General features: G+C 49.1%; 2 protein-coding genes across 2 annotated transcripts in view; both read right to left on the minus strand.

Moving 5' to 3' along the window:
* Nucleotides 1–140: 140 nt before the first annotated feature.
* On the minus strand, nt 141–8,163 carry B3GALT4 (beta-1,3-galactosyltransferase 4). Its single transcript, XM_075580932.1, is given in 11 exon segments — nt 141–1,335; nt 1,337–1,435; nt 1,437–1,553; nt 1,556–1,622; nt 1,624–1,789; nt 1,792–1,941; nt 1,944–2,080; nt 2,082–2,191; nt 2,193–2,647; nt 3,491–3,575; nt 7,752–8,163. Coding segments are annotated over 9 exon segments (1,035 nt in total). The 5' UTR covers nt 2,256–2,647; nt 3,491–3,575; nt 7,752–8,163; the 3' UTR covers nt 141–1,209.
* LOC142474719 (uncharacterized) overlaps nt 2,396–23,335 on the minus strand; it is a 22,588-nt gene continuing 1,648 nt past the window's right edge. The window contains exons 2-4 of the mRNA XM_075580906.1: nt 22,686–22,893; nt 4,470–5,679; nt 2,396–2,567 (exon numbers count right to left, since the gene is read on the minus strand). Coding sequence (XP_075437021.1) covers nt 2,396–2,567; nt 4,470–5,679; nt 22,686–22,893 — 1,590 coding nt within the window. The remainder of the gene's footprint in view (nt 2,568–4,469; nt 5,680–22,685; nt 22,894–23,335) is intronic.

Raw genomic sequence — 23,335 nt, forward strand, 5'->3', positions numbered from 1 at the left:
ACAGGATCCTCCCTCCTTCCCTCTGTGGGCGTGTCCCAGCAGGCTCCGCCCCTGCACCTCTCGCTGTGGATGTGTATATATATAAATATATTTAGTTTCATATTAAAGATCTTCACCCATTGGCTGCCCCGTGGTCATGTGATTAAGGTCAGAAACGGGTAAAGTGAAAAAAACATCTTTATTGGGGGTGGGGGGGTAGATACAGCCTTAATACCCCAGCAGCTGGTAAGATACCCCAAGAGGGGGAGCGATTTACCCCTTATTACCCCAGGAAGGGGATATTTGCTCATTTATTGACCAGCCTTGACATTTTTGATCCTGCCCCGGGGGCATGACTTTGTTCAGTTGCTCCCAACTGCCCCAGCACAAGGGGGCAGATCCTATCCATTATTGCCCCGCAGGGGGGGGGGGGGTGTTCAGTGACTCCAATAACACTGTCCATGATTCTCCCTTCCCGAGATGTATATACCCCTTCCCGAGATGTATATACCCCTTCACGAGATGTACATACCCCCTTCCCGAGATGTACATACCCCTTCCCGAGATGTACATACCCCTTCCCGAGATGTACAGACCCCCTCCCGAGGATGTACATACCCCTTCCCGAGATGTACATACCCCTTCCCGAGATGTACATACCCCTTCCCGAGATGTACATACCCCTTCCCGAGATGTACAGACCCCTTCCCGAGATGTACATACCCCTTCCCGAGATGTACATACCCCTTCCCGAGATGTACATACCCCTTCCCGAGATGTACATACCCCTTCCGAGATGTATATACCCCTCCGCGGGGCGGCTAGTTTGTATCACGTGACTGAAATACCCTCTTGTTAATGGGGGTAACTGCCGTTTCATCATACCCCCCCCCCCTCCAGGAGCGATAAATACAATTACCCCATAATTGTCCCACTGCCGGGGCAAGTCATTCAATGACTGTGATCTTCCAGTGCAGAGGGTAATTAATTCAATTAGCACATATTATTGCCCCAGTGCAATGAAATGAATGACCCTAATTGATCCAATCACAACGGAGCCGTCCCTTCCTCTACCTCTAATAAAGCTAACGCAGGGGGCAGTTAACGTAACTACCCCATAACCCCAGCACACAGGGTCAGCTCATTCAATTATCAGCCCCCACATTAACCACACGCCCTAATCCTTTTGCCCCATTGCATGGGGGGTTCAGTGGGAAGGGGGCATTTAGATCACACCCTGCCCTCCCTTCTCCACCAACTGCCCCATCGTCCTGCACCTGAGCAGCGCCAGCGGGCACCACCCCTCTCCCCCCCCAGCATGCCCCAGGCCTCCCTCATGCCCCGGGGAGGTGACTCCGTGGGAGTTGTACATGGCCCGGTAGCAGCAGCCGTCGTGGGGCTCCGCCATGGATCCCGCCATCTTGGCGGCATGCCTGGGAGCCACCCCGGCCCTCTGCCGCCAGGATCCCCACGTACACGTCCTCCAGGGGGAGCCGCGGGTCCGCTGTGCCCCCCACCTCCCGCAGGAGGAGCCGGGCGGCCCCCCGCGACAGCACGTAGCCCGTGCCGCTGCAGGTACGGCGGGGAAGCGGCCACCGGCGTAGGCCTCTCGCGTGGCGTAGTGCGGCTGCGCGGGTCTCTGTCGGGTTCACCCCCCAGTGCACCCTCCCCAGGTACAGGGGTCCCGCCCCCGTCCCCCGCCGCAGCAGGTCGCGCGCCAGTGCCGGGACGTTCACGAAGACATCGTCGTCTGTCTTCAGCAGGAAGCGGGCGCCGGGGCAGGCGCGGGTCGCCCAGCTCAGCGACGCCACGTCTTCAGCGTCAGGTTGCGGTAGGTGTCGGCGAAGGCCGCCTGGATGATGTCGCCATGGAGCTCCGCCTCCTGCGCCAGAGGGCCCCGCTCGCCTCGGAGACGGGGGACCCCCAGGGTGAACAGGGTGAGGTGGCCCGGGGCGGGGGCCCCCCCGATGTCTGGCGGATGGCGTCGCGGCGGTCCCGGCGGGAGGGGTCGCTGGAGACCAGGATGAGGAGGAAGGGGGGAGCAGGGGAGCAGGCGTTGGGGGGACACACAAGGAAAGGGGGGACAGAAGGGAGGGAGACGGGGGGGAGAGGTGGAGAGAGAGGGAGAGCGGTAGAAGACTGGCAGGGTGAGGGAGAGCAGCTCCTCTAACTGCCCCGAGAGAGAGAGGAGGAGCAGGAGAGGGGGGGAGAGACAGCAGGAGGAGAGGGGTGCACCGCCTGCGAGGGAGGAAGGGGCGTAGGCAGGCGGGGGGCATTGTGAGCGTGCTGGGTCCCAGCGCACGCACGCCAGGCGTTTCCCTTGGCACGGCCGGCCTGTTTGCACGCTCGCTCCCACGTGCCTCGCACTAGTGCACAGCCAGAGGCACAGGGGTTTCAGGCCGGTTGAAACTGCGCTCTAGAAAAGAGACCGCTCGCAGTCTCTGTAGACAGTCTCGTGCTTTGGGAGTCCCCAGCTGTTTCGTGCGGGGGTCCCTGGGCGAGACATCTCGCGAGGTGTTAGCTGCATCCTGAGAGCGCTCGGGGAGCCTCCATGCGAGAGACGGCTGCGGGTCTCGTGGAGAGACATCCTGAGATGGGCGAGACAGCTGGGAGGGAGTCTGTATTTGCTGGGAAGAGAGCCGACGCTGTTAGAGCGGCATGGTAGAAGCTGAAAAACAAAGTAGGGAGAGTGAGAGGCTGCTTTCCCCCCCTTTCCCCACCTCCCCCCCACTTCCCCCTCCCTATCCCCCACTTTCCCCTCCCTATCCCCCACTTTCCCCCCCTGGAAATGCTTTGGGGAAGAGGGCGGGGCCTCTGTAACCGCCACGCCCCCCCCCCTGCCTGCTCTCCCTACACCCCCCTGCTGCTCTCCCCACCCCCCCTGTCTGCTCTCCCCCACCCCCCCTCTGCCTGCTCTCCCCACACCCCCCCTGCCTGCTCTCTCCCCCCCGCCTGCTCTCCCCACTCCCCTGCCTGCTCTCTCCCCCCCCACCTGCTCTCTCCCAACCCCCCGCCTGCTCTCTCCCCCCCCGCCTGCTCTCTCCCACCCCCCCCCCGCCTGCACTCTCCCACCCCCCCCGCATGCTCTCTCCCACCCCCCCCACGCCTGCTCTCTCCCACCCACCCCTGCCTGCTCTCCCCACCCCCCCCGCCTGCTCTCTCCCACCCCCCCGCCTGCTCTCTCCCACCCCCCGCCTGCTCTCTCCCACCCACCCCCCGCCTGCTCTCTCCCACCCACCCCCCGCCTGCTCTCCCCCCCCCCTGCCTGCTCTCCCCACCCCCCCCTCTGCCTGCTCTCTCCCCCCCTCTGCCTGCTCTCTCCCCCCCTCTGCCTGCTCTCTCTCTTCCCCCCCCCCTCTGCCTGCTCTCCCCCCCCTCTGCCTGCTCTCTCCCCCCCTCTGCCTGCTCTCCCCCCCCTCTGCCTGCTCTCTCCCCCCCCCCTCTGCCTGCTCCCCCCCCCCTCTGCCTGCTCTCTCTCTTCCCCCCCTCTCCCCCCCCCCATTATACATACCTGCTATTGTATCGCACTGCGTGTCAGGGCTGTCTCTCTCTCTGCTGTCTTTCTCTCTCTGTCTCCCTCTCTCTCTCTCTGCTGGCTGTCAAATCAAATCAGCTTTATTGGCATGACCAAAGAACATTTCAGTATTGCCAAAGCGTGAATAATAGGGGGCGGGGGACAATAATTACACGAATACTAGGGGGTAGGGTATAATGATTGCAGGGTATATGGGTAACGGGGTAGGGTATAGTGATTGCAGGGTATATGGGTAACGGGGTAGGGTATAGTGATTGCAGGGTATATGGGTAATGAGGTAGGGTATAATGATTGCAGGGTATATGGGTAACGGGGGTAGGGTATAATGATTGCAGGGTATATGGGTAACGGGGTAGGGTATAATGATTGCAGGGTATATGGGTAACGGGTAGGGTATAGTGATTGCCCGGTATATGGGTAACAGGGTAGGGTATAATGATTGCAGGGTATATGGGTAACGGGGTAGGGTATAATGATTGCAGGGTATATGGGTAACGGGGTAGGGTATAGTGATTGCCCGGTATATGGGTAACAGGGTAGGGTATAATGATTGCAAGGGTATAATGATTGCAGGGTATATGGGTAACGGGTAGGGTATAGTGATTGCTCGGTATATGGGTAACGGGGTAGGGTATAATGATTGCAGGGTATATGGGTAACGGGGTAGGGTATAATGATTGCAGGGTATATGGGTAACGGGTAGGGTATAGTGATTGCAGGCTATATGGGTAAAGGGGTAGGGTATAGTGATTGCAGGGTACATGGGTAACGGGGTAGGGTATAGTGATTGCCCGGTATATGGGTAACGGGGAAGGGTATAGTGATTGCAGGGTATATGGGTAACAGATTATGGGTAACGGGGGTAGGGTATAATGATTGCAGGGTATATGGGTAACGGGGGTAGGGTATAATGATTGCAGGGTATATGGGTAACGGGGTAGGGTATAATGATTGCAGGGTATGGGGTAACGGGGTAGGGTATAATGATTGCAGGGTATATGGGTAACGGGGTAGGGTATAATGATTGCAGGGTATATGGGTAACGGGGTAGGGTATAGTGATTGCAGGGTATATGGGTAACGGGTAGGGTATAATGATTGCAGGGTATATGGGTAACGGGGTAGGGTATAATGATTGCGAGGGTATATGGGTAACGGGGTAGGGTATAATGATTGCAGGGTATATGGGTAACGGGGTAGGGTATAGTGATTGCCCGGTATATGGGTAACGAAGTAGGGTATAATGATTGCAGGTTATATGGGTAACAGGGTAGGGGTATAATGATTGCAGGGTATATGGGTAACGGGGTAGGGTATAGTGATTGCAGGGTATATGGGTAACGGGGTAGGGTATAGTGATTGCAGGGTATATGGGTAACGGGGGTAGGGTATAATGATTGCAGGGTATATGGGTAACGGGGTAGGGTATAGTGATTGCAGGGTATATGGGTAACGGGGTAGGGTATAATGATTGCAGGGTATATGGGTAACGGGGTAGGGTATAGTGATTGCAGGGTATATGGGTAACGGGGTAGGGTATAGTGATTGCAGGGTATATGGGTAACTGGGTAGGGTATAGTGATTGCAGGGTATATGGGTAACGGGGTAGGGTATAATGATTGCAGGGTATATGGGTAACGGGGTAGGGTATAGAGATTGCAGGGTATATGGGTAACGGGGTAGGGTATAGTGATTGCAGGGTATATGGGTAACGGGGTAGGGTATAGTGATCGCAGGGTATATGGGTAACAGGGGGTAGGTTATAATGATTGCAGGGTATATGGGTAACGGGGTAGGGTATAGTGATTGCAGGGTATATGGGTAACAGGGGGTAGGGTATAATGATTGCAGGGTATATGGGTAACGGGGTAGGGTATAGTGATTGCAGGGTATATGGGTAACGGGGTAGGGTATAGTGATTGCAGGGTATATGGGTAACAGGGGGTAGGGTATAATGATTACAGGGTATATGGGTAACGGGGTTAGGGTATAGTGATTGCAGGGTATATGGGTAACGGGGTAGGGTATAGTGATTGCAGGGTATATGGGTAACGGGGTAGGGTATAGCCAGTTCTGCGCGGGTTTCATTGTCTCTCTCTCTCTCTCGCTGTCTCTCTCTCTGCTGGCTGTCACTATCTCTCTGCTGGCTGTCTCTCTCTCTGCTGGCTGTCACTATCTCTCTGCTGGCTGTCACTATCTCTCTGCTGGCTGTCACTATCTCTCTGCTGGCTGTCACTATCTCTCTGCTGGCTGTCACTATCTCTCTTCCTGCCTGTAGTTAGTGTATATCCCCCCCTCCCCCTGTCACACTCCCCCTCCCTCCCCTCCCCCGTCACACTACCCCCCCCCCTCCCCTCTGTCACACCATGCAGCTGCGCCTCTCTCTGCCCCTCCTCCTGTCTGGTGGGGGGATGAGGAGGGGGAGGAGGGGAGAGGGGGGATAAGGAGGGGAGAGGGGGAAAAGGAGGGGGGATAAGGAGGGGAGAGGGGGGATAAGGAGGGAGAGGGGGGATAAGATATGGGGGGATAAGGAGGGGGAGGGGGATAAGATATGGGGGGATAAGGAGGGGGAGGGGGATAAGATATGGGGGGATAAGGAGGGGGAGAGGGGGATAAGATATGGGGGATAAGGAGGGGGAGAGGGGGGGGATAAGATATGGGGGGATAAGGAGGGGAGAGGGGGATAGATATGGGGGAATAAGGAGGGGGAGAGGGGGATAAGATGGGGGGGATAAGCAGGGGAATAAGATATGGGGGGATAAGGAGGGGGAGAGGGGGATAAGATATGGGGGGATAAGGAGGGGGAATTAGATATGGGGGGATAAGGAGGGGGAGAGGGGGGGGTAAGGAGGGGGAGGGAGATAAGGAGGGGGAGAGGGGGATAAGATATGGGGGGATATGGAGGGGAGAGGGGGGATAAGATATGGGGGGATAAGGAGGGGGAGAGGGGGATAAGATATGGGGGATAAGGAGGGGGAGAGGGGAATGGGGAGGGGGGATAAGATATGGGGGGATAAGATATGGGGGGATAAGGAGGGGAGAGGGGGATAGATATGGGGAGATAATGAGGGGAGGGGGGGATAAGGAGGGGAGAGGGGGATAAGATGGGAGGATAAGGAGGGGAGAGGGGGATAAGGAGAGGGAGAGGGGGGATAAGATATGGGCGGATAAGGAAGGGGATAGGGGGGATAGGGATGATAAGATATGGGGGGATAAGGAGGGGAGAGGGGGGATAAGGAGGGGAGAGGGGGATAAGATATGGGGGGATAAGGAGGGGGAGAGGGGGGATAAGATATGTGGGATAAGGAGGGGGAGAGGGAGGATAAGATATGGGGGGATAAGGAGGGGGAGAGGGGGATAAGATATGGGGGGATAAGGAGGGGAGAGGGGGATAAGATATGGGGGTATAAGGAGGGGGAGAGGGGATAAGATATGGGGGGATAAGGAGGGGGAGGGGGGGATAAGATATGGGGGATAAGGAGGGGAGAGGTGGATAAGATATGGGGGATATGGAGGGGAGAGGGGGGATAAGATATGGGGGGATAAGATATGGGGGATAAGGAGGGGGAGAGGGGGAATAAGATATGGGGGGATAAGGAGGGGGAATAAGATATGGGGGGATAAGGAGGGGGAGAGGGGGGATAAGATATGGGGGGATAAGGGGGCGTGGCCAGGAGGCTGAGCGTGCTAGTCGCAGCTTGCTCTGCTCCTCAAGAAACTTCCATTCAAACCCAATTAACCCCGAAGTTCGGGGGGCAAAACACCCAAAAAAAAAAACACTTATCAAAGGCACACGCAAGAACAGCTTTGGGCTCCCCCCAGTGTGACTGGGCCTGGCTCCGCAGCTACCGAATCGATCGCGGGTCCCCCCTCTGCCTCGAGGGTGAATCCAAGATGGCCACCGGGACCGGGAGACTGCATTAGAATCAGCCGATACCTGACTCACAGAAGGAGGTAAGGGGAGTCCCCCGCGCTCTGCCGAAGCTAGGCGGTGGTGTGCTGCAGCAGAAGGGGGGTCGCCGCCCGCCCCCCTCACATAACCATCCCCCCCATATACTTATCCCCACGTGCCAGAGCCCGTGCCCTGCCGGAGCGGCAAGATGGCGCCAGCCAAAGTGTGAAGCGCTGACAGCCGCCAATCGGAGGCGCGGCAGAGCCGGAGCGGGTGCCTTCCTTTGTGGCCCTGTGAGCCCCGTGGGAGGGGGGGGGACGAGCCACCCAGAGGGGGAAAGACTCACCGCTCGGTGCGGCCCTGTTTAGGTGGAGGCCGGTGGCCATCTTGGTTCACCCATCCGGCACATCTACACTGCTGGGGAGTAGCCGGCAGCCATCTTGGTCCACCCAACCAAGACAGACACTGCTGAGAGGTGGCTGGCGGCCATCTTGCTACTCCCAACCAACACAAACTGCATCAAAGTAAATACAAGACAAAGTGATACTGAAAATATAGAGCTGGAAGAAAGTGTTAACAAAAATTCACTCACTCATTCACTTCACTCACTCTCCCTCCCCTACAATTCATCCTCATTGTGAGTCCCAACTCCTGCCCAGATGAGAGGGGGGAGACCAAGGTCACATGGAACAAAGGCTCAATTAAAAGCAATTACGGAACTGTTACCAGTGTGTGTGATCAGGTCTCCATAGGAATGAGGGGGCTTATTCCAATTTAACTATTCTCTCTCTTTTTTTTTTTTTTTTTTTTTTGTGCTACATCACCTAAATATATTCAGCTCTATTCAAAGTCAAAAAACTTATCAAGAAAAAACAACAAACATGCCATCCACTAAACAAAAAAAACCGGTGGCCAGACGTGAGGCATCCCTTTTCTTCAAAAAACAAAATACCAAAGATCAAGAAGCGTCTACCGCAGGCGGAGACGCAGAATCAGATCTAGACTCTGGAGAAGAGACGGACGCTCCACTTACCCGTAAAGAAATGATGGGGTTTGTACAAGAACTAAAAAGCTCTTTCCACTCTGAGATGCAGAGCTTCCGCCGCAGCATCAGAGAGGAGATTGCGTCCATAGGTGACCGCATTGTGGACTTGGAGGAGAAAGTGGATAACACTGCCCTTGCACAGGAGACCCAAACGCAAGACATCGAGGAATTAAAAACTCAAGTCAAAACTATCTTCGAAAAACTGGAAGATACGGAGAACCGGTCAAGACGCAATAACCTGCGGATCAGAGGTATCCCGGAAGAAGTGGACAATGCCCAATTGGATGCTTATCTCACTCGGCTTTTCATGTCCCTGTTACCCGAAACATCGGATGAAAAACTTCAGATGGACAGAGCCCATAGGCTTCCTAGACCGAAAGGCCTAGACCCAGCAAAGCCACGAGATGTGATCACTCGCTTACACTATTTCCGTATTAAAGAAGAAATACTGAGAGCCGCTAGAACCACCCCAAAGATAGAGCAGGATAATGTTCCACTTCTCATCTTCCCGGACTTGGCTCAAACCACGCTGAATAAACGGAGAATGTTCACGCAGATCACCAACTCACTGCGGAACAATAAAATCCGCTATAGCTGGGGTTTCCTGTGCAAAATTTTGTTCACTCATCAAGAGACGATGTACATCCTACTCTCACCTGAAGAAGGTGAGGAAAAACTACGATCATTGGGCTTACTCGAACCAGAGGATCCGGAGGCCTCTCAAAAGCCTCGTCATTCACCTAAGGCACAACGCCAGGCATGTGTGAAAACACCAACCTCTGGGCGAGCAAAGACCCAACCCACTTGAAGAACTAGAGCTGGATACTTACTTAACACCCATTTAAGATGGCAGACAAGTCACAACGTGGTCTGGACTTAAGGTACTCACTGAGACGTGGCCCACTCCAGTAACCGACCTAAAAACTAACCAACATTTGAGGTACCTGGAACACATCGACCAACTCGGTCAAGCCACAATGACCACGACAAGTCCCAAAATCTAGGTTATTTCCTTGTTCATTGTGAAACTATTCTCCCAAGTTACCCACAAGTTCGAATCATTCAAAGTTGGACAATCAGTTTGAACTAACCCGAACACTTAAAAGGACTGACATACAATGTTTGTTTGGAACTGTTTTCTAGACAAAATTGTATTTGTAATATAAGTTTATATGTTTTCTATAATAGAATTGGTCTCCAAAAGTTCAGCTACCAATTCTTTATTACAGGCTAAAATATTAAAGGTTATGTTTTAGGTAACTTTCTCCATGTTATTTATCCCTCTCCCCCTGTAGACTATGAATCCAGAGTCTGCCAAACTATAGTTGCCAGTCAACCCTACTCAATGCTTTTAAAATTGAGAAAAGACATGTTGCTGTAAACAGTTATAACGTTTAATGCCCCCCATTCTTGCTTTTATTTCCCTGATGTGTAAGATCACACACACAACCCACCCCGTACTCTATGGGGTGATTTTGTTTTCCCTTTTCGAAAGTTTAGCTCCTAAACAACGGAGCACTGCGACGTCAAGCCGCTGGGCCACTGCCCGCCCCCCTCACGTTCATTTAACCTGTGAGTGCGAGAGACTTGCACCACGGGTCCTACCATGGCTGGTCCCCCCAAACAATGTTTGGAAGCCGGGGTCCTCGGTTTACCCCTCCCCTCCCTCTCTATCCCTCCCCTCCTCCAAGTTTTGCAAGCATTTGCCACTACCATGTAATAATATGTATATCTTTCGTTGTATATGTTCCCATACCAGATTGTTTCCAAAGAAGGATGTACCGACTCTTCAGCTGTATGTAAGTTATCACTCTGTTCATTTGTATTATAGAACCTTGAACCACCACCATGCCGATTAATATAATATCCCAAAACACCAAGGGCTTAAACACCCCCCGAAAGAGACGTATTGCTCTCTCGGAAGCCAAAAGACTGGCAGGAGATATAATCTTGCTACAAGAAACTCATTTGAAAAAAGAGGATCAGTCGCTGCTGTTCAGCAATGACTACCCCCTAATCTACCACTCATCAGCTCCCACGAAAAAAAATGGTGTAGCAACACTTTTCCATAAAAATTTAAACTTCAGGGGGCGTGGCCAGGAGGCTGAGCGAGTCAGCCGCAGATTGCTCTGCTCTCCCAAAAAAACAACACAAGAGCCGGAGAAACCCCCTTAAAATCGGGGATAAAAAAATAAAAAAGGCCACTCACGAGTCCGGGAGACAGACGGAGGGGTCTCTGGACAGCCCCAACCGTGATAATCAGGAGAAATCGGGAGAAATTCAACCGCCCACGGGTCCCCCCTTCGCCTCCTGGGTGATCCAAGATGGCCGCCGGGATCGCGTGGCAGAGGTAAACCACCGATCTCAGAGCCCCACAAAGGAGGAGGAGGTAGGGGGGAACCCCGCAATCAAAAGGCAGGGACTTACCATAGCCCTCTCCCGACCACCACCGCGCCTTACCTTGCAGGCCAGAGGTGCGCTGCTGCAGCAGACAGGGGAGGGGTCGCCGCCCCCACCTCCTCACACAACCATCTACACGCGCCCGTGATCTGACGGCTGCTGACCGGAGGTGAGCTTGACCGGAGCAGGTATCTTCCCGTGTGGCTCCGGGGCCCTGTGAGCTTCTTGGGAGGGGGGGTAATCAAAGGGAAAGAGACTCACCATTCGGTGCAGCCCTGCTGGGAGGCAGCCGGCGGCCATCTTGGTCCACCCAGCCTGCACAAACAGTGCTGGGAGGCGGCCGGCGGCCATCTTGGTCCACCCACAGCACTCAATACATCTGAAAGTGCTAATGAAAACCACTCACCCTCCCCTACAACTTACCCTTATTGTGAGCCCCAACATCTTCTATAAACCTCCCACTGGTGCCATAGAACAAAGGCTCAATAAAAAGCAATCATGGCACTGCTACCAATGTGTGTGTGATCAGGACTCCATTGGAATGAGGGGGCTTATTCCAACTTAATTTTTTTTTTTTTTTACATCCCCTAAATATACTCAGCTCTATTCAAAGCCAAAAACTTACTAAGTAAAAACAACAAACATGCCACCCACTAAACAAAAAAAACCGGCGGCCCGGCGTGAGGCATCCCTTTTCTTTAAAAAACAAAATACCAAAGATCAAGAAGCGTCTACCGCAGGCGGAGACGCAGAATCAGATCTAGACTCGGGAGAAGAGCCGGACGCTCCACTTACCCGCAAAGAAATGATGGTGTTTGTACAAGAACTAAAAAGCTCTTTCCACTCTGAGATGCAGAGCTTCCGCCACAGCATCAGAGAGGAGATTGCGTCCATAGGTGACCGCATTGTGGACTTGGAGGAGAAGGTGGATAACACCGCCATTGCACAGGAGACCCAAGCGCAAGATATCGAGGAATTAAAAACTCAAGTCAAAACGATTTTCGATAAACTGGAAGATACGGAGAACTGGTCAAGACGCAATAACCTGTGGATCAGAGGTATCCCGGAAGAAGTGGACAATGCCCAATTGGACGCATATCTCACTCGGCTTTTCATGTCCCTGTTACCCGAAACATCGGATGAAAAACTTCAGATGGACAGAGCCCATAGGCTTCCTAGACCGGAAGGCCTAGATCCAGCAAAACCACGAGACGTGATCACACGCCTACACTATTTCCGTATTAAAGAGGAAATATTGAGAGCCGCTAGAACCACCCCAAAGATAGAGCAGGATAACGTTCCACTCCTCATCTTCCCGGACTTGGCTCAAACCACGCTAAACAAGCGGAGAATGTTCGCGCAGCTCACCAACTCACTGCGGAACAATAAAATCCGCTATCGCTGGGGTTTCCCGTGCAAAATATTGTTCACTTATCAAGAGACGATGCACATTCTACTCTCACCAGAAGAAGGTGAGGAAAAACTACAATCATTGGGCTTACTCGAACCAGAGGATCCGGAGGCCTCTCAAAGGCCACGTCATTCACCCAAGGCACAACGCCAGGCATGGGTGAAAACACCAACATCTGGCCGAGCAAAGACCCAACCTACTTGAAGAACTAGAGCTGGATACTTACTTAACACCCAGTTAAGATGGCAGACAAGCCAAAGCGTGGTCTGGACTTAAGGTACTAATCGGGACATGGCCCACTCCAGTAATCTACCTAAAAACTAACCAACGGTTGCGGTACCTGGAACACATCGACCAACTCGAGCAAGCCACAACGACCACGACAACCTGCACATCCAGAAGTTACTGAGTTTTCTAGTTTCTAGAATGTACTAGTCCCAAAATCTAGGTTATTTCCTTCTCCATTGTGAAACTGTTCTCCCAAGTTACCCACAAGTTTGAGTCATTCAAAGTTTGATAATCAGTTTGAACTAAGCCGAACACTTAAAGGGACTGATATACAATGTTTGTTTGGAACTGTTTTCTAGACAAAAGTGTATGTGTAATATAAGTCTATATGTTGTCTATAATAGAATTGGTCCCCCAAAGTTCAGCTACCAATTCTTTATTACAGGCTAAAATATTAAAGGTTATGTTTTAGGTAACTTTCTCCATGTTATTTATCCCTCTCCCCCTGTAGACTACGAATCCAGAGTCTGCCAAACTATAGCTGCCAGTCAACCCTACTTAATGCTTCTAACATTGAGAAAGGATATGTTGATGTTAACAGTTATAATGTTCAATGCCCCCCATTCTTGCTTTTATTTCCCTGATGTGTAAGATCACACACACAACTCACCCCGTACTCTTTGGGGTGATTTTGTTTTCCCTTTTCGAAAGCTTAGCTCCAAAACAAAGGAGCACTGCGGCGCTGAGCCGCTGGGCCACTGCCCGCCCCCCTCATGTTCACTTAACCTGTGAGTGCGAGAGACTCGCACCACGGGTTCCACCATGGCTGGTCCCCCCAAACAATGTTTGGAAGCCGGGGTCCTCGGTTTACCCCTCCCCTCCCCCCTCTCTACCCCTCCCCTGCTCCAAGTTTTGCAAGCATTTGCCACTACCATGTAATAATATGTATATCTCTCGTTGTATATGTTCTCATACCAGATCGTTTCCGAAGACGGATGTACCGACTCTTCAACTATATGTAAGTTATCACTCTGTTCATTTGTATTATAGAACCTTGAACCACCACCATGCCGATTAATATAATATCCCAAAACACCAAGGGCTTAAACACCCCCCGAAAGAGACGTATTGCTCTTTCGGAAGCCAAAAGACTGGCAGGAGATATAATCTTGCTACAAGAAACTCACTTGAAAAAGGAGGATCAGTCACTGCTGTTCAGCAATGACTACCCTCTAGTCTACCACTCATCAGCTCCCACGAAAAAAAATGGCGTAGCGACACTTTTCCATAAAAACTTAAACTTCAAAGTAGATAAAATTAAAAGTGATCTTGCTGGGAGAATTCTAATTATTACAGGGTCACTGGACTCCACTGATATAACAATAGTCAACACTTATGCCCCTAACGAAAACCAAGAATCCTTTTTCCAGGAACTACAGTAACAAATTTAATTCTCTCTGTCCAGAAAGGCCTTTTAATTTTAGCAGGAGATCTAAACGCAATTATGGACCCAAATCTAGATAAATCCCCCAGTCCCCCCCCCCCCCACCACAAAACATAGTTCCCTCTACCCGGGGACTAGTATCTATGACCAAGGATCTATTGTTGGTAGACTCCTGGAGATTAGTCAATAGCAATGTAAAGGATTTCTCCTTTTTCTCTCACCCCCATAATATCTATTCTCGAATTGACTATATCCTAATAGACCAACAAATTAGAGATAACATTTCCTCAGCAGTAATTGCCCCCTCTGCTTGGTCAGACCACTCTACGCTTATAACCAGACTAGTAGGCCTCACCCCCAAAAATATTACAAGGTCGTGGTCCTTGAATGAATCCCTACTACTGAACCTACAAAATTTCCAACTAATAGAAAAAGAACTGGCCCAATACTTTGAATTAAACAATACCTCAGAGGTTTCCTCTTTTACCCTTTGGGAGGCCCACAAATCAGTGATAAGAGGCAAACTGATTGCCCTGGCTTCCCAGAAAAAAAAAGAAAAAACAAAACAAATTGAAACACTAACACAAAAACTATCAGAATTAGAATTTATTCATAAATCAAACCCATCGCGAAAAAATTACAGGCAGATAATCTCAGTGAGGGGAGAACTAAACCTTTTGTTGGTGTCAAACGCAGAAAGAGCTATAAGATGGACCCAACAGAAGTACTACGAAAAAAGTAATAAAGCTGACAGAATGCTGGCACGCAAATGAAAGCAAAAACAAGCTAAAGCTAAAATTCACAACATCCACACTAAAAATGGCTCAGTATCCCACAATCCCAAAATTATAAACGATGCATTTAAAGACTATTACACATCCCTATACAACCTACCAGACCCAAAGGGAGACTCGGCTAAAAACAAAAGAGCAATAAAGATTCGAAATTACCTAGCAGAGTGCCGACTCCCCACCCTAGATCCGAATGATATCATAAACCTCGAAAAAACTATAGAGCCCCTGGAAATTATGGACACCATAAAATCCCTGAAAATTGGGAAGGCCCCTGGTCCGGATGGATTTTCTAATCTTTATTACAAGAAATATTCCACAATGCTCCTCCCATTTCTAACCAAAGTATTTAATGAGATGCTACTAGGCCTTCCCCCTCCTAGGGATATGCTCCGCGCTACCATAGTGGTAATCCCAAAAGAGGGGAAAGATCCTCTGCTGTGCTCTAGCTACAGACCTATCTCATTGTTAAATACTGATCTAAAACTTTATGCAAAGATCTTAGCCAACAGATTAAATAATATCCTCCCTAAACTGGTTCATCCGGACCAGGTAGGGTTTGTTCTAGGCAGACAAACCCTTGACAACACTAGGAGGACAGTGAATCTAATACATGTAGCACAAAACACAAAGTGCCCATCTCTATTACTCTCCTTAGACGCAGAAAAAGCGTTCGATCGATTAGACTGGCAGTTTATGTCAGCTACGCTTTCGCAGATGGGATTCACAGCTAAAATTCTAAACAGCATAAACACACTATACTCCACACCAATGGCCATGGTGAGGACGAACAACTCCTTATCTGATCCCTTTTCAATATCAAATGGAACTAGACAGGGTTGTCCGCTCTCACCTCTGTTGTTTGCCTTAGCCATAGAACCATTAGCATGCCGGATAAGGATGAACCCCAATATTGCGGGTATTCCTGTTGGTCAGGAAGAATTCAAAATTGCTCTTTTTGCGGATGATATACTATTGACGCTCTCAAAACCTCTTACATCCCTCCCTAACCTTTTTCATGACCTGTCAGAATTTGGCTCCCTTTCAGGTTATAAAATTAATCATACCAAATCCATGGCCCTTAGCTTAAATCTCCCTAAAGAATTAGTAAAATTACTCCAACTAAATTTCGACTTTAAATGGAATTCGAACCATATTAAATATCTAGGGGTCCAATTAACAAAAGATTACTCTACTTTATACAACACAAATTTTAAACCCTTTTTCGCCCAGATAGATAAGGACTTAACCACTTGGAATCCATATATAATATCCTGGTTTGGGAGAATAACCACCATTAAAATGAATATTCTACCCAGACTCCTCTATCTTTTCCAAACTCTTCCGGTTAAAATCTGTCAGAAAGACCTAAACAATATACAGAAGAAATTTTTGAAGTTTGTCTGGCAAAATAGGCGATCCAGAATTCGTAGAGATATTCTTTATAAATCCAAATCAGAAGGAGGCTTAGCTCTCCCGAACTTACAAAACTACTATAGAGCCGCACAGTTGGGGCAACTCATTAGCTGGCATTCAAACCCAACTGAGAGGAGGTGGGTCGAGATAGAGGACCTGATTTGTTCCCCATGTAAAATAAAAAATCTCCTCTGGCTCAACAAAAAGTCTAGACCACCTGAGACCTACAAGAATCCGGTGATATCCTTTGCCTGTAATCTCTGGGACTCCGTCAAAACCAAGTTCCAACTAACCGATTCCCCTTCCCTTATGCAACCACTATTCTCGGACCCTTCCCTTCCTTTTTACTCAGGAAACCCGCACTCCCATACCTGGATTCAAAAAGGACTCACAAGAGTCAAGGATCTCCTCACCCAAGGGAAAGTCCCCCCATTTGCTTTTTTACAAACGAATTATGACATCCCCACGACCGACTTTTTCAGATTTCTCCAGGTTAGGCATTATATCCAATCAGTCTACAAATCAGGTCAACCCCAGGCTTTGACTTTATTTGAAGACTGGTGTCTACACCAGCCCCATATGAAGGGCATTACCTCCAGAGTATATCAATGTTTATCCTCTATCAAGAGCAACCAAACCCCCGATAACTATATGGTATCCTGGGAAAAAGATCTTAATGTCTGTATAGATCTCGATACTTGGAAAGACATCTGGGAAGCTGCCTTCAAAAATTCATCGTGCGTTGTAATAAAAGAGAATATTTACAAGTTAATATACAGATGGTACATGACTCCTGCCAAACTGCATTCTTTTCTCCCAGGGGTCTCCCCACTATGCTGGCGTGGTTGTGGCGAAGTTGGGGATATTCGGCATATATTCTGGTCATGTCCCAAAATCCAACAAACTTGGACAGAAGTGTTCACCTTAATACACAAGATCCTAGAAATCACTGTCCCACATGACCCAGTATATATATTGTTAGGCAAGCCAATAGCCAATATTCCCCGAAAAAAAGCTAGAGTACTAACCCAAATGTTAAATGCTACACGGTGTACAATTGCCAAAAATTGGAAACAACCTGCCCCCCCATCCTTAAACCAAATAAACAATAAAATCTGGCATTTAGTTTATATGGAAAAACTCTCAGCCTATCTGAATGGCTCGACCTCACAATTCTCTGAGATTTGGGCCCCTTGGTTTCACCATGCAGGTATATCCCCATACATAGATTAGAATACTTGGAACAGAGTGATATATGTGACAGTTAAATTGTTGTGTACAATGCTATATTTTTACAAATGCTATCCCTCCCCCCCTCCCCTATCCCCCCTTTTATATGTTATATGTTTTGTTAATTTTTCTTTTGTATGGAAAAAAAATGTTTAATAAAAATTTAAGTAAAAAAAAAAAAAAAAAAGATATGGGGGGATAAGGAGGGGGAGAGGGGGGATAAGATATGGGGGGATAAGGAGGGGGAGAGGGGGGATAAGATATGGGGGGATAATGAGGGGGATATGGGGGGATAAGGATAACACTGTTTGAATTAATATATTGTATTATATATGTATATAACGCCATTAATGTGCTTAGCGCTTCAAAAGGAGGGTGTCCGTGGTGGCAAATGCTGCAAAGAGGTTGGGTAATATGAGCAGAGTGTAATAATATCTGTCTTTAGCAGCATGGAGGTCATCAGTTATTTTAGTGAGAATTGTCTCCGTTTAATAAACAGTGTAAAAGCCATACAAGACAGGTAGGGTCAAGCTTGCTGTTTTTTTAGTCATGGTATAACTGTTGCATGTTTGAAGATATTTTGTTTAGTTTAAGAGAGGGCAGAGTTGAAACGGGATAGCATAAATTGTATTGATGGAAGTTTGCAGGAATATGAGATTTCTTGCAGAAGGCATTCAGGGGAATGAGTGGAAGAATACTGCATGCTCTTGTTGGCATAGATTTGGTGTTTATAAGTAATTTGAAATATTCCCGTTATTTAATTTTTGAAAGGCCATACAAAATGCAGTTTTAGGACAGCGTGGAAAGATTCATATTTAACATTAAACTAATGTTACAATCCCTTGCGCAAGGGATTAATCCAATCCAGCAGTTAATATGTATAAGACAGCGAAACCCGTTATCTGCTATCCGTACTTTGAGGTTTCTGGCGAAAAGCCTGGAACAACTGGCTGTTTGGCCAGAAATAAAAAATAGCGCTTTGAAAATTATACATTTTGTTTTGTTTTTTAAGTCAGAGTGTCTTTAAAAGTTACTGCTGGCCGTGTGCTCAGCACTTTGCAAAGAGTTCAAAATGATTTGTCTATTTTAAAAGGAAATCTCTTGTTCAGGATTTCAGGATTTTTATTATATTTACAGGTTTCCTATTGTTAATGCCACAGTTGTTAAAAGACCTACTGCAGGCTTTTTCTTTTAACACAAGCAGTAAATATTTTTATAGTCACAACACATACAAATCTATTTACCAGTTTAATTTTGCTATATATCAAAGCAACCTGTTTTCATAACTATTTTTGTATTTTTGTTTACATATTGTATGGATAATATATGAACAAAAGAGGGGTGATTGAGGTGAAAGCCAGGAGTGACTGTGGGTGTGGGACAATAGCCATGAGTGCAGGCTGTTGGGATGCTTGATTTGTGGGGTGAGTTTTAAGGTTATTTAATAATAAATGACTAAAAGGTTGACACCATTTGCATCAGAGAAAATGGCAGATGGCAGTTAGGTATGAATGAGAGTAAGTGTGTATTGGGAGAAAAGAGATTGATCTGTAGTTTGAGACAGTGTTTTTGTCCCCATTTTTGAAGATTGGGACAGCTCTGGCAGTTTTCCAGGTCTTAGGGAAATGGCCTGCAGACAGGATAGAGTTGATTATGGAAGCAATTGGTTTGGCACAGGCTGAGGTACCAAGTTTTAGGAACTTGGATTGTAGCAAAGTCAAGTCCACATTGGTTGCTTAGTTTAAAATTTGAGGAGCGTTAATAGAGGATATCTCTGTTTATATGCGGATGCTAACAATAGTAGTAACCATATTAATACAAGAATTTATTTCTAGGTATAAATTCTCTCCCTATGAGACATTTATGGGATGAGTTATGACCATCAGTAGTTCAAAGTAACGAATTAAGGACCATGTTATTGGTAATAAAACAATTAATAAGTATTGCATGCAACTAATATATATTTTTGAGTCTTTCTAGGCACAGGTTAAAGCTGAAAGTGCACCTACGCGAGACGGGTTAATGGTCAAGCATTTTCTACGCAAGCACGCTCTTCATCCCAGATGAAAAGGCCATTTAAATACTACTCATCACCAGTATTGCAGTAAAAAATTCTTATCATCATGGATACACATCACGCACGTCAAAATAGTGCCAGCCTAGGCACAAACAGCTAATAAAGACAAAGACATAGCACCTGCAAATTAGTGTTTTGATGGACACAATACTCTCTGACCACTAATCATCAAGGGAGAAAGGTCATAGGCAAAAAATGTCCAGGCCTCAACACACGAACTTTGAACTTTTTATTTTTACAGGTTTTTATTATTTTCAGTTACAAATGTATGTTCTATTATGTTTGTATAAGTGGCGTCCCATAAGGATGACAAAATAGTATAAGGTATTATTTGTTTAACTTTGTTTATTTTGTTTGGATTTCTAGGTTAATAGAATCTCCCTGCAGAATGATATCCCGGTGGGAGAATGCTTTATCAGTCAAACACACGGTTATGTTAATTGCTCACAGGTAGAGTTAGAAACAGAAGAGATACACCCAATACACAAGTGCTAAAAAGTAGTCTATGGGAAGAATAAGTTTCAGGGAATTTATTCCCAAATGTAGGAGTTGGGTTACTGTATGACAGGTTTACAGGGATATCCTCAATCATACAATCACAGAATAAAATAGCTCTAGACTATATTTTAGCCTCAAAGGGAGGGGCATGTATGCGCCCTAGTTAAAGCGCAATGTTGTGTATTTATCCAGGATTCAGGGACCATGGGGACTTGGTGGTTGGATTGATTTGCTTTGAGCGAAGCTAGCGAATGTTTTTGTATGTGTGTGTTTGTCCTACTCATTGCTCTATGTGTTAAGTACAGCAAAACTCTGATCCAGAAGTGCGTTGCAACCCCCACAGACGCTATGCATCTCTGCGGTGATGATGTTGCCAGTCCCCCAGAAGAAGAGACCTAAGAAGAAATCAACTGGGCTGATATAATGGCCGGAAAAGGAATGAAGTTATGCACAACTTGGACATCTTGGTCCATCAGGACTATGAAATGGTTAACTGTTCTGTTCTTTAAATAGACTGTCTCTTAAGGATATGGGGGGACTGAGAAGACTGGAAATGAGGAAGGTGGGAGGTCACCAAGGGCCGTGAGTCAACCACAAGGAAAGGATCACAAGTCAGCCATTTTGACCATAGCAGCCATCTTGGTCTGTTTTGCCATTCTGAGTAAATGCAGTAAGAAAGATGCGTGCAAGAAGAATGTTTGTGCAGTCGCTCTTAGCAGAAATTAGCCCCCACCAATTCTCACAAATAGCTGACCCTTAAATTATGTGACATATTGAGATGTAAGCCATTTCCTAATCTATAGAAATATTTAATGTTATATATATATATGTCTCTATTAGTCACTACAAGGCCATAGTTATAGAGAAGCGTACCAAGTAAGGGTATTTGTTCTTTTAGAGAACAAAAAGGAGGGAATTGTTAGGACCAGTAGGTCAGGCCAGAATCTACACTTGTGTTAAGCATCCATTTTGTCTGATCATAACTAGTTAAGATTCTGTAGTCAGCCTTTTGCTGAAATATAATTCCTAAATGCACTCAGTTTCTGCCAAATTGCATTTCCTTTCTTCCTGCTCAGGATATTGCTAAGATACTTTGTGTATTGTTAGTCTCCTGCTCTTTTAGTCAGAATATAATAGAATGGTTCTCTGCAAGAAGCAAAATAGTATAATTAGTTGCTAAAGATTCAAGGTCTCTTTAGATAACAGACAATGAATAAGCTATGTATTCAGACATTGCTTGTATTGGGAAAGACACGTCCCAAAATCATGCCACTAATATGTCCTGCCCCTAAATCACGCCTCTAATCAAAGCTATGCCCAAGACACACCCAGGATACGCCTATGTTACGCCTCTATCCAATATCTTATTTTTCCTGTATAAAAGTCATTACCCTATGAGTAATAAATTGAGACAAAGGATTTGAAACCTGGCGTGCGTTACGTTTCATTTCTTTCGTATTCCCGGGCCTGTAAGTTCAAACAAAGATCGAAGATAACAAGTTGTAGAGCGTGATTAAGCTTCCTGGAAAGTCTGCTGCAAAACGGTGCAGATGTGTATCCAGTCACAAGGCCTTCAGCTTTCTTAGCAGAGGAAAGCTTCCTCTCAGTTCTGTAGCCTAGCCAAGGAAGAGGTTTTTCCTTCACTCCCCCCCCCTCTGCCTGCTCTCTCCCTCCCTGCTCTCTCCCCCCCCCTGCCTGCTCTCTCCCCCCCTGCCTGCTCTCTCCCCCCCCTGCCTGCTCTCTCCCCCCCCCGCCTGCTCTCTCCCCCCGCCTGTTCTCCCCCCCCTCTGCCTGCTCTCTCCCCCCTCTGCCTGCTCTCTCCCCCCCTCTGCCTGCTCTCTACCCCCCCCCTGCCTGCTCTCTACCCCCCTGCCTGCTCTCTCCCCCCTGCCTGCTCTCTCCCCCCCCCTCTGCCTGCTCTCTCCCCCCCTCTGCCTGCTCTCTCCTCCCCTCTGCCTGCTCTCTCCCTCCCCATCTGCCTGCTCTCTCCCTCCCCCTCTGCCTGCTCTCTCCCCCCCTGCCTGCTCCCCCCCCCTGCCTGCTCTCTCCCCCCCTGCCTGCTCCCCCCCTGCCTGCTCTCTCCCCCCCCTGCCTGCTCTCTCCCCCCCCTGCCTGCTCTCCACCCCCCCTGCCTGCTCTCCACCCCCCTGCCTGCTCTCTCCTCCCCACTGCCTGCTCTCTCCCCCCCCCACTGCCTGCTCTCTCTCCCCCCCCACTGCCTGCTCTCTCCCATCACTCTGCCTGCTCTCTCCACCCTGCCTGCTCTCTCCCCCCCTCTGCCTGCTCTCTCCCCCCCCTCTGTTTGCTCTCTCCCCCCCTCTGCCTGCTCTCTCCCCCCCTCTCTGCCTGCTCTCTCCCCCCCCTTTTGCCTGCTCTCTCCCCCCCTATGCCTGCTCTCTCCCCCCCTATGCCTGCTCTCTCCCCCCCTATGCCTGCTCTCTCCCCCCCCTCTGCTGCTCTCTTCCCCCCCCCCCTGCCTGCTCTCTTCCCCCCGTGCCTGCTCTCTCTCCCCCCTGCCTGCTCTCTCTCCCCTTGCCTGCTCTCCCCCCCCCCTCTGCCTGCTCTCTCCCAGCCCCCCACCTGCTCTCTCCCTCCCCCTCTGCCTGCTCTCCCCCCCCCTCTGCCTGCTCTCCCCCCCCCCCCCCGGAGACTCTGGCACGCCCTGGTGTATGATATCATGCAGTACACACAATGTGCTCTGTATATAACAGCTCCCCCCCCCCATCCCCCATATACATACCTGCTATTGTATCGCACTGCGTGTCAGGGCTGGCTGTCTCCCTGCTGTCTGTGTCTCTCTCTCTCTCTCTGCTGTCTCTCTGCTGTCTCTGTCTCTGCTGTCTCTCTGCTGTCTTTGTCGTCTCTCTGCTGTCTCCCTGCTGTCTGTGTCTCTCTCTCTCTGCTGTCTGTGTCTCTCTCTCTCTCTCTCTGCTCTCTCCCCCTCCCCCCTGTCACACCATGCAGCTGCGCCTCTCTCCTTTTGCTTCCCCTCCTCCTGTCACACACTCACCTGTATATATACAGAGAGGGGGATAAGGAGGGGGAGAGGGGGTAAGATATGGGGGGATAAGGAGGGGGAGAGGGGGGATAAGGAGGGGGAGAGGGGGATAAGGAGGGGGGAGAGGGGGGATAAGGAGGGGGAGAGGGGGGATAAGGAGGAGAGGGGGGGATAAGGAGGGGAGAGGGGGATAAGGAGGGGGAGAGGGGGATAAGGATGGGATGAGGGGGATAAGATATGGTGGAGAGGGGGAATAAGATATGGGGGGATAAGGAAGGGGAGAGGGGGGATAAGATATGGGGATAAGGCGGAGAGGGGGATAAGATATGGGGGATAAGGAGGGGGAATAAGATATGGGGGGATAAGGAAGGGAGAGGGGGATAAGATATGGG

Source organism: Ascaphus truei, assembly GCF_040206685.1.
Source record: "Ascaphus truei isolate aAscTru1 chromosome 20 unlocalized genomic scaffold, aAscTru1.hap1 SUPER_20_unloc_3, whole genome shotgun sequence".
NCBI classification, from domain to species: domain Eukaryota; kingdom Metazoa; phylum Chordata; class Amphibia; order Anura; family Ascaphidae; genus Ascaphus; species Ascaphus truei.